Source organism: Myripristis murdjan, chromosome 11, assembly GCF_902150065.1.
Source record: "Myripristis murdjan chromosome 11, fMyrMur1.1, whole genome shotgun sequence".
Taxonomy (NCBI): domain Eukaryota; kingdom Metazoa; phylum Chordata; class Actinopteri; order Holocentriformes; family Holocentridae; genus Myripristis; species Myripristis murdjan.
Genome location: NC_043990.1, coordinates 4,344,616 through 4,360,474, shown reverse-complemented (window position 1 = coordinate 4,360,474; position 15,859 = coordinate 4,344,616). Strand labels below are relative to the sequence as shown.

Sequence of the window (15,859 nt, the reverse complement as noted above, 5' to 3'; positions counted from 1 at the left end):
AACGATCAGCCCTCGGTTTGCTCCATGTGCCACCAACCTGAGAGGTGGCCGAGTTGGAAAAGTGGCTGCAGGAGAAGAAATTAGTCTTTATGACCAAGTTACTTTTTCCATTGTGGTTTATTGGCGAACAGGCGATGCTGACAGAGCCATAAACAGCTAATGGCCCTGTTTCTGCTAATTGTGACCAAAGTGGACTTTGCTGAGCTGGCATGAATGCTAATGTGGGTGTAAATGTGTGTTCTGTCTTTGTTCCAGTGAGGAAAATCCCTGCGATACAGAAGGAGGACGGAGCTGAGCGACTGGCAGCTTTCAGCAAAGAGTCATCGACCTCTGGGGCCTTGGGCTGAAAAAACAAAAAACAAAAAACAAAGAAAAACTGAGGTGGTATCTGACTGAGAGATCGCCTTCACCACCACGGCAGGTTCCACTGGAGCAAGAAGTCTGCATGTCTGCTGAAACTGGCTAATAAAACCGTGAAAATCCGTGAAACAATCGTTCCATTCAGCTCATTTAGTGGCAGTTTATTCAGCTGAATAAACTGCCACCATCGGCTCCGAGCCCCTGACACCTGAGGCCAAGCTACAGTGTCGTCCCTTTCCCGATTCCTTCTGATTCCCGGGAGAATATTCCCAGCATTCCCAGCGATGCCTCCCTTCATCCCCAGCTTCCTCCTCATCCTCCTCCTGGCTGGCCCCGCCCTCCTGACCCCATCAACCTCTCAAGAGTTAGAGGTCAGGGGTCAAAGGACACCACGGGACACCAAGCAGGACTCCATCAAGGTGACTGAATGGTTGGTTGGGTGATTAATGAACTGATTAACTGATTGATTGATTGACTGATTTGTGGTCTTTTGAAGGTGGTGATCACCGAGGGCTGCGCCACTCAGGGTGATTCACCCGACTCAAGCCAAGGTAATAAGAAAAATATAAAATAAACTGTATTTATAGAGCCCTTTTCAAAAACATTACCATACACATGTTTCAAAGTACAAACATGAAAGCAAAGTGAAAAAGTAAAAAGGCCCAAAAACAGTGCAATATGAGCAAAGACCCTCAAAAATTACAGTAAACTTGATAGAAAATGAAGAACATAAATAAAAAGATCAAATTCAGCTGTAAATTAGATTAAGATCATACTGAGAAGGGCAGGTAGGCTGAGTAATATAAAAGTTTCAAGAAGAAATTTAAAGGAATAAAGTTGATTAAAACTGATTGCTGAGGGTGAGAGTGATGATCAATACAACGTGAAAGCTTTGGGACACTGAAGTAAAGAGATTTATTTTATTGCCATTATTTTGTGTTTTGACATGAACACAAAGTGAGTCAACAACTTTACTACTTCGACATGTTTATTGGGAAATTAAGACGTAATGTTTGTTTTCCCAAATGCCATGAGGCTCATTTAACTTGAAAGGAGAAGCTGAAAAAGCAGTTTTTAACTAAAGGATCTACATGCAGCATTTATATCAATAAATCAACAATGAAAATGAAAGCATTGCTGTAAGACTGTCTGCTTTTGATCCCTCTGAATTTTACTTGCCCAGGTAAAGAGGTAGACCTGGCCCCTGGTTCTCCCCTGGTCCTGACCCACCGGATCAAACTGGTTCCATCCGGTTCAGGGTCGGGCTCGTGCGGCTGCGAGGCCGACTTCGCTGCCTTGCGGGAGCGGCTGGAGCGCCTGGAGAGGGAGGTGTCGGCCCTCAGAGAGAAATGTGGAGGAGCCGAGGGAGGCTGCTGCACCTCCAAGGAGAGCAAAGGTACCGGGCCGCCGCCGCCTCTGCCGCCTCTGCTGCTGTTGTTGTTGTTATTGTTGTTGTTTTTACTGTTTTTACAACCACATTCACTTTTGTCTCTGTGGCAAAGCTAGCTGCTGACTTACAAGATCCCTTATGAAAATGTCACATGTGAAATATGCCTTTTCAACATGTGGATTTACCATTTTCACCTCTGACAGGCAATATTCACATGTGACCTAACATTTTCACATGTGACAAGAAAACAATGTCACATTTGAACTTTAGTTTTTCACATGTGATTTTCAGTTTTCACATGTGAAAAGGAAACAATGTCACATTTGAACTTTAGCTTTTCACATGTGATTTTCAGTTTTCACATGACTGATATCGACCACGTGAAAAGAAAAGTGGTCACACAAAGTCATGTGGAATTAGCATTTTCACATATTTCCCATTTTCACACATGTGGACTGCAAGCATCTTTAAGTTGCACAGCGTCGCACACTGTATCGGCTCTATTACTCGGCTATAATTCTCATGCCTGTCCACATGAGTAAAGTAGTGCAACAGAAACACCCTAAATTGCAATTTGGCCAACCAGTGGGGGACAGCAATAAATATAGCTGCCCCCAGTAATGACATCATTCAGTTTTCCTAATTCATCCCACCATGTGAAATGTCTAATACATCTTCTTTATCTGTTTGCTAACATCTGCACTAAAATAATCACATTCTCAGATTGAAAGTTTGGCCTGAAAAAAAAACCAAAAAAAAAAACAGTGTTTTATGTAATTTTATGTAACTCAGTGGTTTGAGTTTACTTACATTCATGCTCACAACTTACAGCTGAATAGAGGCAAAACTTATGTGAATAAAACATATATATATATATATATATATATATATCATATAACATGTGTACATGATTGCACATCATATAAATATAAAACTATACATATATCTACATGCACACGTGCACCCATACATTGATGCACATACGTATGCATTTACAAATGTGACTGTGCACTTAGATTCATTTTCATTTTACAATACCATAAAACAGCATCACACAACGCAAACATATTAAGAAAAAACAAACAAACAAACAAACAAACAAACAAAACTTTATAGTGAAGCAACTGAGGAGATTTTGGTCAGAGTCGGTTTGTGTGGTGGAAAAAACGATGAGGAAGTGGCCAGAGTGAAGGTTTCATTTCATTGTAAATTAATTCCCTTGAAATTTTCTCAGTTGGGAAATGTGACAGAGGAACGATTGTCAGCATAGCTTGTCATTCTCACTGTCGTCACACTTTCACTGCAGACCATGTAGACATCACACACACACTCAGTGTCCACTTTATCAGCTCCACCTCTCCAGTCTAATACAGTTCAGGTCAGCAGCTCTGCCATAAATTCTACCTTGTACAAAGTTTATAATGTTCAGTTTAAAGTTCAGTTTAATTCTGTGTTTATTACTGAGGTTGTAGTTTGCAGAGGTCTTGACCTGGACTACATTATACTGAGAATTGTTTCTAATTTTTTGTCCCTCCCCATTAATATACAATAAGGGAGGACAGAATAGTAGAAACAGCTGTCAGTAAAATGCAGCCCAGTCAAACAGCAGCACTAACTTTGAGCTCAATGCCAAACATAGAAGCGAATGAACACCTCTGTTACCGTGACAACAAAAAACCTGAGCATTATAGGCAGCAGGAAAGGAAACTTGATGGCACAACAGTTGGATTGGACTGGATTAGATTGTACAGGTGGAGCTGATAAAGTGAACACTGAGTGTGTATTCCCATTTGGGAGCTCATGGTCTAATGTGTCTGTCTGGACCCCTGCACTGTGAAGTGTAAACTGTTTAACTCCATGACTACAGTTTGTGTTGACACATCTGCTGTTGCGTGTTGTTATTCTTCCACACAGTGTGTGTTTACAGCCACACATGGTGCATAAACACCAGGCTAAGTTTTCTTTTGTGCTGTCTGTAAAATGCCTCTTCACGCTCTTCCCTGCCTGATATTTCCCTCGGTGGAGCTGCATCATTCACAAAACAGTGTAAATATTAGCCTTTGTTCATGACACCTAACATATACACTTATATTTACATCGCAAGGCATCTAGAGTCATTAGGCACAGATACTGTATTGAACTGGGTCATAAAGCTTGTTTAAATTGCAGTTTAAATTCCCAATCCTCCTGAGAGTGGGACACTGTCAATCATTTTGCTCTGTTTAGAGTGTTTTTTATTTACATTGCAAAAAAAATCTCCATCTTAACAAGTCACTTATTATCACTCAGAGTCTTAAAATCTTGTTTTTGCTAAAACTGCCAGAGGGATGAGATAATAATCCCACTTGTTTCCAAAGCTAAAATTCCTGAAAAAAGTGAAATTGCATTGGAAACAAGTGGGATTATCTCATCCCACTGGCAGTTTTTTTTTTTTTTTTTTTTACTTGCGTAACATGTTAGCTGAATATGAGATTAAATGATTATAGATGTTTTTTTGTACGTTTTCCCTTCCTATAATGTTTAAAACTATTTCTAAATCAGGTGTCAGTACTTTGAACCTCATTCCCTCACGTTCCACTCTCCACGTTCGGTGCCTTGTAATATTAGGAATTAGAAAAATAGCAAAGCATGTCATGATGTGACAAAACTGTTGAAAAAGCATGTAAAGCAGCAAGGGAATGGACAAAATGAGCAAAATAGCAAATCACAAGGCCCTTAACATTTATTGTCAGTGAGCCCTTGAGCTAGGCATTGAAGTAGTGTGAGTCAAACCCGGGTTATCGGGTATGTTGTCTGTCGTTTCTCCACTTGAAATCTTTATTGGGGTGGACATATCTTCAGTAACAGTCTGTCGCACATGTCTGTGTTGCAGCCAGTCACATGAGTTAATATTACTTCACCCTTCTCCTCACGGCTTCTCCCATTGCACTGAGTCATCCTGCAGTGCAGAGGTTCACCATGTTGCACACACACACACACACACACACACTCACACACACACACAGACATGCACACACAGTTTGTCATAATGCACCATTTCCTGTTGCAGAGTTACCAGACAGGAGGGAAAAAAATCATTACTGTTCTCAGTTTAATGAGGTTTGACACATTTATGGTAAAATCAGCTCATCATTCATCAGAGTGCAGCTTTTTTTTATTATTTATTCAGTGAGTAACGATAATATTATTTGTTAATTGGCAGAACTCACCAATACGGCAACCATGAGCTAACAAAGCCACAAGTGTGTATACGTGTGTGTGTGTGTGTGTGCATATGCCCTATAAGCACATTCCCTACTGTATCTAACCCACTCAGAATAAGTCAGTAGGAGGCTCCCTGCAGTGTGTGTGTGTGTGTGTGTGTGTGTGTGTGTGTGTGTGTTTCCTCAGCTCTCTGCCCAGTGTGATGTCAGTCTCAATCTCCTCCCAATCCAGTGCAACTTCCCCACCCTGGTCTTAACAACAACACACACATAAACACACACACACGGGGATAATTAGTCCAAACAAGGCTGTGCAGGACCCTAATTAGAGCAGCTTACAACCCCCTATCCACACACACACACACACACACACACACACACACAGAGAGAGAACATTCTGCCCCCCATAAGCTAAGACATGATGAATGGCAAGTCTTCTGCTGTGCATATTCAAACAAAGTTTTGATGCACTTGTTATGATGCAACAAAAACACAAAACATCCCTTAATTTAACGTAAAGCCTCACTCTATACTGCCTTCTCTCCTTTTCTCTCTGTACCTTAATTTCTTGTGCATACCTACTGGAAACCCTGCATCTTATTTGAAAACCTCTTAAAATCCATTCCTGTGATGAACAGCTGCGATGACACTGTTTTTTAATTACCCGACATGGTAAAAACCCCACCCATCCGCTGCATCTGGCACCAAGCAGGACAAGAATACGCCGAAAACTATTTGCTTTTCCAGTTCTGTTTTGCAAAAAAGACACGATCAAGGTTTTGCACTGTGATAAAAACAAAAGGAAGGAAGACTTCCAGAACAGGCCGAGTGATGCAAACTGACACTGACGTTTGTTTACATAAGGTGTGATGGAAAAGTGCAAAAACTTCAAAAACATTGCACAACAGAAAATGTTTTCCTCATAGATCATCAGCAGTTCTGAGAAGACGAAGCCACACCTGATCATATATTTATGACTGTGTATATGTACTGTACATAAAATACATGGATTTAAATAAGTAAATAAGTTAGTATGGTCCAGTCATCCGATCACAAAAGACTAGAGAAGAATGGCCAGTAAAGGAGAAATCCCACATGCAGATAGAGAGATAGATTAGATAGACATTACATAGAAAACAATAGTAGGCTACACAAAATATACCTCTCAACACCAGAAGAGGGAAATATATATCTTTAGAAAAATAAAACAAAACAAATAACAAAATAAATAAAGTTGATCAATACAAAGAACATAAGAAAAAAAGAAAAACCTTACCCTACCTTATGAGACATAAACTTAACAGCGAGAAAAAATATATAAGCTAGACAAAAGCAATGTAGAAAACATGAATATGGCTAATAAGAAGTTGTAAAAATGAGTTTGAGTGTTTTGATGTAAGAAATCCATTTGCTTTGGGAGTGTAAGACGTAAAACAAAAACACTCAAAATGTTACTGCAGGCAACAGGCAAAATCTGTTTTGTCTGATGAAGAGCGAGTACTGAAATACAGTATTACTGTAAGTGAGACAGTTTATTTGCAACTTTCGGCCTGTAACATGTCTCTTTGCAGGCCAGTATCAAGGCAAAGCGTGTAACAGATCCACCGGTCCACCGTAGGAAAGTGTGTCAGTGTCACGTTTTGTGTCGCCGAGGTTTGAAAAGTACGTGGTTTTATGAAGGAGCAGTAAAGTGACGTGGTATTAGAGGAACGACGATGGATGGGTGGGATGATGGATGGTCAAACGCACAGACTTCCCTAACCTTAACCTAACTCTAACCTTAACCTAAACTTAACCATAACCAAGTATTTTAGCTAATATTAGTGAACGAGTTAAGAAGGTAATGTTCACTTAGATAATGAGTTACGCTGGACCTGTTTCCTGTGGTGGGCCGGCGGGTCTTTTACACACTTTTGCATGATATCGGGTTGCTCTGTCGCCACCCTGAAATATTGTTTTACCCATCAATCACTCTCTCCTTCCTCCCCTCACCCATCCCCATCCCTCTCCTTTAGGTGCAGGCTGTTCCATTAAGCCGGGCGTAGACGAATGTCCCAACGAGTGCAGTGACCAGGGTCGCTGTGTGGACGGCAAGTGCGTCTGCTTCCCAGGCTTCAGCGGACCGGACTGCAGCCAGTCCAACTGTCCCGGCAACTGCAATGACAACGGGAGGTGTGTGAACGGACAGTGCGTGTGCGACCCTGGTTTCTCTGGTCCGGACTGCTCGCAGAGAGGCTGCCCCGACAATTGCAACAACCGGGGAAGGTGTGTGAATGGCAGGTGTGTGTGCGACAGCGGCTTCACAGGTCCTAGTTGTTCAGATGAATCCTGTCCCGGAAACTGCAACAACAAGGGCCGCTGCGTCAACGGACAGTGCGAGTGCGATCCTGGGTTCACGGGCCCCGACTGCTCCAAAAGAGCTTGTCCCAATAACTGCAACAACCGTGGAAGGTGTGTGAACGGACGGTGTGTGTGCGACAGCGGCTTCACCGGATCCGACTGCTCAGAGAATTCCTGCCCGGGAAATTGCAACAACAGGGGGCGCTGCGTCAACGGACAGTGCGTTTGCGATCCTGCGTTCACCGGGCCAGACTGTTCCGAAAGCGCCTGTCCCGACAACTGCAATAACCGAGGAAAGTGCGTGGACGGTCAGTGTGTCTGCAACCCCGGTTTTACAGGGCCCGACTGCTCAGCCAAAGCTTGCCCCAACAACTGCAGCAACCGTGGGAAGTGTGTAAACGGGAAGTGTGTTTGTGACGTGGGCTTCGCTGGGCCGGACTGCGCTGGCAAGGGCTGTCCCAACAACTGCAATAACAAAGGTCGGTGTGTCAAGGGGAAGTGTGTGTGCCGGCGTGGGTTCACCGGACCGGACTGCAGCCAGTGTGAGGCGGGAATGACCGGACCCAACTGCGATACCGGTGAGTCAAACCCACCAAAATACACAATCAAAACAAGTCTTTATATTAACCCTCACCCACTGATGTCCAGCTGGGGTCAGATCAGACCCCAATTTAAAATGAATGAAAAAAGAACCCCCATTTGATTAAAAAACAGATTTTGAATCATGTGATCAGAAAAATAATCATTAAGATACAAACAAAAGTATATATCTTGAGTCAGCTATGACCACAGTTGGTCACTTGAGGGTTAAAGGAGAATATCGGCGTCATTTAGAGTTACAGGCTATGTACTGCTTTCTGTGTCTAATTAACATTTCCTCAGTCACTGTGCAGTCTATGAATAAACTGTTGTCCCAGTCAGTATAGATGAACCAGATAATACAACAGGGATTGTGACAACGAAATTTGTAAGGTTTCTGTGTGTTTTTGGGTGTCAGGTGAAATATAAACCACTTCACTGTTGAATTCTTTTATTTTGCACAAGAATGAATGGGACCAAATGGCTTCTTCCAAAGAAGGGAGACTCATCCTGACATCTCCAACTACACTGTCTAGATAATTGGCACCAAAATGAAATGGTATTATCCTTCAGGTTTTAGTCTAACTAGCCAGGAACTTGGGCAGTCTCCTCATGCTCTGTATTTTTTGGCTGTTTATTCAGATTGTGGCAAAGTAATGAGAGAATTTGGGAGTGAGACGCTAGAGATTTGCCGCCAAAGTGGGGGACTTAACCGCTTGACCGGGTCTGGGCCTGCCATATATTTATTTTTTTGTTCTGAATTTTATTCCATCTCACCACATGGTTCTGGTGGTCAGTGAAATTCAAGGCTGGCCGCCACAATATCAGAACAATCGATGGGAAAATGAAAGTCCCAAAGTCGAGAGGATTTCTAGAATGGCCACAGGGGCTCTACAGAAATGGTGGTCATAAATGTCAGGACAGCAAAAGACATTGAGAATGAATCAGGCGAGAGAAGTGGACATCCAAAATGGATCATGTTACCTGTGTGAAGATCCACTTGGGTCTTAATAAAGAGGACGGGGGATGAGTTTTTGTTCCACAGACACGTTAAAAATGATACTCATAAATGTAGATTCACTAGATTGGACTGCAGCCGCAAGTGTGAATCAGACCCAGCTGTGATACTGAAGAGTTTCCCACCCCTAAAAAAACCCTTTATTCAATCTGACTTTCGGGAACTTGCAGGATTTCGGCTCTTTGGTGAGATGTCTGTCTAGTAAAGAGAAAACGAGCACAAATGAGAGAAACGGGAGGAGAATTCCAGACCCCAAAAGTGTGAAACAGATTTGTCTAGAACTTGAGAACTTGAACTTGAGCGTGAACTTTCGAACACGAGACACGAGGAGCGTTCGAGAGCCTGAGCCTTAACTTGGTGCCTGAATTCTGCAGCGTCAGAGACTGTAAATGAGAATAAAACTCGGTAACTCTGGAACAAGAGATCTGGAACGAAGTCTTTGAGAACTTGAGAACCCGAAAGAACTGGGAGAATTCTGCAATGCAAGACTTCGAAGGAGAGTTCTGGAAAGGCCACAAGGGCAATAAAAACCCTCCTTGTCAACTGTCGGGGAATCGGAGGACATTAGAAGTGGATCCTCTGACTGGTTTAGGCCAGTTTGGGGTTTCATAGGGAGCGGGATTTGGGAAGCATGTAAGGATCCACAGACAGAACTGGAGGAAGAGATAAAAAGTGATATTACCAATGAAACACCTACTCTTCCACCCTTAAGGTCTGAGATTTAACTTCAGGCAGGAGAGTGCATTTTCTTACCTCATGCATTTGGCTCTAACATGTAAACAGCGTCACCCTCCTCAAAGCCCTTGTTTCTTAAACCACGGCTTGGGACCCGGAGTAGGTCTCAGATCCATCTCTCTGGACAACAGTCTTCTCGTCAGCTCTGTTTTTCATGACAAATGGGAACTGGAACTAGACAGATACTTTATGAATCCCTTGGGGCTGGAAAATTCTCAGTCTGAGATCCACAGCGAGAGAATAAGTTCCTTTCATTCAGAGTCCTGAGCTGAAGAGCAGCTCCTGCTCTGTTCACTTCAGTCCAAAGCTTAATTCCAGACAGTTTTGACATGTATAGCAATATAAACATAAACAAATCACCACAACATATACAGTTCAGATAAACAGAACAGTTTCTCCTTATAATGTAATAATGCAATGTCCATGGTGCAGTCAAGCTTCTACAATGTGGACAAAAAAGAAGTTGAGACATCGCAGCTCAAACCAGGGCATAATGAGAAAAGCATAGCCCTCGAAATATTTTAACCTAATTTAAGTGTACAACAGAACTCTGACATCGGACAGAAGCCATGTTTCCATCCAAACTGTCCAACCAAATTTTACGCAAAGTTTTGAAATGTCATGAAAACTAAAATGCAAAGTAGATGCGTCACTGTCTGTGACGTTAGAGAGCATAAATCAGCTACCTTATCTTAATAAAACAGATAGAGTCTCAAAAACTGATTAGTATTCTGCCAGTTAGTGTTCTTTCTGTAATTGTCATGTAATGTTAGCCTTAATTCATGCTTTAATCTGAAGTTTAAAACAAAGAAATGCACTCAGCAATATGCTAATGCACCACAAAACAGCTGTTCAACCACAATGAGGACAGTACATTATATGTTCAGACATTATATAGATATGTATATGTTATTATAAATATATGGACATTACATATAGACATATAAGGATGTCCAAAGGCAGATTTGGACCAGTCAATCAAGTCGAGCCCATGCAAGTATTATTATTTTTTTAACAAATGCATTTGCATGATTCCTCTGACTTTGCTAACCTGATGCATCACAATTTGAAAAAAAAAAAAAAAGAAAGGGACTGAATTAGAGAGTGAATTATGCAGCTTGCCTCACGGACGTGCACGGTTTGTTGTCGTCTTGTTGTTGTTGCCATTTCCATGGTAACACCAGCGTATTGGTCATGCCATTTGGAACCGGTTCAAGCGGCAGTGGTTCCAATGACGGAACTGTTTCATTAAGAGAGAGAGGGCCTGGATCCAGACCTGCTCTCCATAAAACACCCTCAGACTGCTATATACTGCCTAATGATGCAGAAAGGGGTGTGTGTGCATGTGCATGGGTGTGTGTGTGTGTGTGTGTGTGTGTGTGTGTGTGCGTGCATTGTTAAATGCTTTCCTGACGGTAACTAACCACTGAATTGAGTGCAGAGAATAGGGTTTCCCATAATTTGAGCAGTTGATTCTACTTGCTGTGTGTGTGTGTGTGTGTATGTGAGAGAGAGAGAGAGAGAGAGAGAAGATATGTGCAATAATAGTTTAATGCATGCATTAAAGAGTGCAAAAGTGTGACATATTCAGTGATGATGAGATTCATCTTTAAATGATTCGAATGCGACAAAGTTGCAAAAAAGTTTAAAAATGTGTGAAACTGACGTGTCAAACAACATGTTCTCAACACATTGTTAACTTGTTAAAAAAAAATTTAACAAGCTAACAACAGACGAACAATACAAAAGCATGCTGTGCTCTTTGGGCTTCCATACACACACAGAACACCAAAACATAAAGTTTACTTACAGAATCTCACTAATATTACCCAAACTTTTTTTAATCAGTTTTTGAATATCCCAGGTGTTTCCCATGACTAATTCATACATCTCCAGGATTTCCAGGTTTTCCAGGACATGTGGGAACGCTGAGCGAACGTTTGAGAGAGTGTGAGGTGTGCAGTGTGTGTTAATGCATCTGTGTGTTACGTAAAAATGCCATGTGTGTCTGCCTGCCCACTCACTGTACATGCACGTGTGTAGCAGGCACAGATATGGATACAGCTGCGTGTGTAAAAATGTGTGTGTGTGTGTGTGTGTGTGTTACAGCTGTCCACAGGTTAACTCATCCTGCAGGCTTTACACCCTCCTGCTGCGTCGCCCAGTCCAGTGTACTTACAGAAACTAAATATTGGGTTCTGGCGACGGTTTATGAGAATATTGCATCATGCGCCGTGAGTGAACCACCGAGCCGTGAAATTTTCAGCACTAATTTTTATGAGAACTCGTGTAATAAAACAAATTTGTGAAATATTATCGACTATGTCCCCGCTATATTATACATCGGGTGTGTCGCAGTGCCAGGCTGCGAGGTTTGCCTTGGCAGTGGCATGTTTCTGTGGTTTACATTAAAATGGCACGCACTGTATGAAATGCAGTGTATGTAATATGATATGTTGAAATTTTAATGATGCCCACAGGGAAAGTGGTTATACAGGCATCCTGATACAGTGTGATGCTGCCTCACTGTGTAGATACTTAACTCTGTGTGCTTTACCTTCACCGTATTAATAATCTGCAAAATACAAGAATTAACTTTATATACTGCAGTACAGTACAGTATACTGCACTTATCTGACCACAAGCTCTGCACAGAAACACATGGAATCATGCAGCTATATCTACAAAACTAGAGAAAAACTGAAATATTCAAAAGAAAAAATAAAGTAACAACGTGCAAAGATGGGATTAAAATTGGAAAAAATGAAATATGTTACACTAAGACGTACATGTGTCTGTTAATCCAATATTTAAAAATGACACTAAAATGAAATTACCCTTTAACTTTAAACTTGTTTAAGTTGCTGTGAGAAATGTTCTATGCAAGAGGCAGATATTAAGACAAGGGGTTTTTAAAGTCATAATGAAATGAAAAATGACCTTTGTGACATATTGGCTCATATAAGCTCTTTTTGACATATTGTATTATTTGTATCTATTTAACAATATGGCGAAAACATAATAAAATATGTTGTAGTGGTTTTTAAAGCGTTCACATCATCTTCCCATCTGAAGCTGAAATATCCTCCCACAGGTTTTTGAACAATCACGCCCCTCCGCCCTTCCCTTCAAAATAAATGAATAAATGATTAAATAAATATAGCTGTCATTCTTTTCCTATTAGTTTGGCCTTTTGAAAGCTTCCTCTCTCAACACGAGATTCGTCAAATCACCAAGGCGAGATGCTTCCCACAGGCCATTTGTCTGTGTCTGTGACGTTTCGGTCCCGTGATGACGGAGAAGAGGCGGCTGGCGGTGGGATGGGAAGCGTCTTAATGCCTTAATAGTTTTTCTACAGAGGGAACAGATCCGGGTCCAGTGCCTGCTGCTCCATTTGTTCCACTGCATCAATCATATCAAAGAGAGAGAGAGAAACCAGAAGAGTGCACTCAGCCATATCTTCCTTTCTCCGCTGCTCGGACTTGGATGACCAACCGCCTCTTTTTTTGCTCACTGGAGGAAGGGAAGACACGGAGGCACTGCCTGCGTATCCTCCCCTCTCCGGTGCTTGCTTTTCAAAGGTTTTAAATCACCACAGCCATGAGATCGTGTTGATTAAACAGCCACAACTGTGCACAACAACATATTAGGCTGGCCAAGTAGTATGCAAGATCAGCTGCAGACAGATACACACACACTGACAGACACACACAACCCCTCCAGACTACCACCTGGCAAAATAATAAGATTGCAGACGCATGGGCAAATGCAAATGCAGGCTCTTTTGCTCATGTTGCACAGGCGTGTTCATCAACTCCCGTGTCCAGTCTGAGGTTATAGATTTATAGAATAGAACAAAGGCAATGTGACGGCTGATAGGAGGATTTAAAAACAGCTGCCATGTAGGAACGGATGTTTTACATGATCCTCCATCACTGCCAAAAAAAGTTTTGCAGGGAAGAAAAAAAAAAAAAATGGCATGAATTCTCACAGGAACATATCAAGTTGTTGGTTTTTCTTCACTGGGAGTTGCTTTTTAGCAGCGACTGCCCCTTCCTGAAACGCATGGCGTTGCAATAGGGGTTTGTGTTGTTTCACATTTTGCGACGCGAGAACACAAGGAACAGCCCTCATGTTGGTGTCTGTGTTTGTGTAAGCGCGCTTTGCTCAGAGTCTATCATGTGCCTAAACACAATAGAGCCAAACAGGGGCGTGATAGTGGGCATGGCTTTTCACCTAATATCTGCTCATGTCCACTTTTTCTCTATTATTTATATTTCAAACAAGCCAGAAACATGAATCCATCACTTCCCTGTTAGTAAAGGTTTTTTCCTGGGAAGCAGCAGCCTGCACAGAGGTGTTTCCAGCAGCAAAAGCTTTCATTATCTTCGTTGAGGTTAACTGAATATTGTATGGCATCAAACCAAAATGGAAATTTATGATGAAAATGTGCAGATTGTTGATTTAAATCATGTGCACCAGAGAGAATGATGCACCAGCTAACAAACTAAAACTGAAATCTATCGCCTCCCAGTCAAAAACAGCACAGAAATGAACCACGGCTGTTGAATTCTGTCGAGATGACACAGTTATAAGTTCTCCTCCAACATGGCCGCCAGTGGGGGGGTGGGGTGGGGGGTGGAGAGGGGGGCATTACGTCAGCGGAGAGCGCTCTGCAGCAGGGATGTGCACGGCTTACGGGCTCAGTTGGGAGATATTTCCAGGGATTACAGGCATTACAATGTGAGGCAGCCTCTTCTATGGAAATGTGTGCATTACGTCTTCATCTCACAGTGTGTGTTGTTTCACACAGTGTGTGTTGTTTCACACACAGTGTGTGTTGTTTCACACACAGTGTGTGTTGTTTCACACACAGTGTGTGTTGTTTCACACACAGTGTGTGTTGTTTCACATACACAGTGTGTGTTGTTTCACACGCTGTGGCGATGGGCGGGGCCACGGGAGGCGAGTTTATGTGCGGAGCGATGATGCTGGCAGTATGGAATGCATTAAAATGCATCTTGTGTTTGCTCTTGTTGTTGATGTCCAGATGTTTCTGTCGGGGCCTCCATCCCCTCTCTCCTCCGGCCCCTTCAGTCAACTCTATTCTACTCTATTCTGTTCTATTCTTGTTTTATTGTGCTCTGTTCACAGTTACTCTGCCCCCCTTCTTATATTTCACCCCTTTCTGTCTTTCTTTTTTTTTCTTTCTTTGTCTTTGCCCCTCTCTCTCTCTCTCTCTCTCTCTCTCTCTCTCTCTCTCTCTCTCTCTCTCTTCTGCTGACTCATGGAAAATCTTAATGAGTTTTTGTCTTCAATAGAGCGATCTGTTCTGTTGCTGAAGGGCAGCTGATGTTTAACGCTGCGTTTCGATTAGATTCAAATCTCTTTTTCATTTTTACATCTGACAACTGCGTATTATTTATTAAAACATAAAGGAAAGGACGGGGAAGAAGCCTGTGTCACATGATAGAGTTCTGATAACAAATCTCTCTCTCTCTCTCTCTCTCTCTCTCTCTCTCCAGTCATGTCGGGTGTGTCCCAGCTGAGCACGCAGGACATCACAGAGACGTCTGTCACTCTGATCTGGACTCCGCCCCCCGTCCAGTACGACACGTACCACCTCACCTTCACCAGCCAGGTACGCACACAGGAAGACACTAACCTCTGCCGTGTGTCATTCACCTTTAATTAACTGATGACAAAACAAAAAAGATCCTGTCATGGCAGCACAGCAAGTTTGCAAAATCATCTAAGCCATGTAAATACTGATGCAGGGCTGCAACATTTAATTCACTAATAAGTTGGTATTTTTAGCATCCAGAGGTCATTTTCAGGTGTTTTAATGGGCATGAAACCAGCATGACGGAGGCTCACACACACAACAGTGAAGACGACTGGAATAATAACATCTTCAGTCTATGGGGGGGGGACATGTTTCAGCATCTTCCCTTCTCAGTGAGGCGCTGAGCAACAACAAATCTCCATGTTAAAGGACAATAAATTATCTGTAAATCTGTATAGAAACTATTTATGAATGCGAGCCTCTGTCATGTTGGCTTCAAGTTTAACTTTAAGAGATCCAACACACCCAAAGAAAAAAAAAAGAAAAAGAAAAAAAGAAAAACCCTAAAATGAAGCTCAAGGCAAAACACTGACACACAGGTACACACATAATGCGTACAGAAGAGGGTAAATAATAACAGTTACAGCCCTTATTTTTATAGCAATATT

The 15,859-nt window shown here is 42.2% G+C and overlaps 1 protein-coding gene across 1 annotated transcript in view; it reads left to right on the top strand.

Annotated features, from left to right (window-relative positions):
* The first annotated feature begins 644 nt into the window (after positions 1–644).
* tnxbb (tenascin XBb) overlaps positions 645–15,859 on the top strand; it is a 55,211-nt gene continuing 39,996 nt past the window's right edge. Inside the window, exons 1-5 of the mRNA XM_030063887.1 lie at positions 645–779; positions 857–911; positions 1,544–1,756; positions 6,969–7,871; positions 15,151–15,266. Of these exons, the coding sequence (XP_029919747.1) occupies positions 645–779; positions 857–911; positions 1,544–1,756; positions 6,969–7,871; positions 15,151–15,266 (1,422 nt within the window). The remainder of the gene's footprint in view (positions 780–856; positions 912–1,543; positions 1,757–6,968; positions 7,872–15,150; positions 15,267–15,859) is intronic.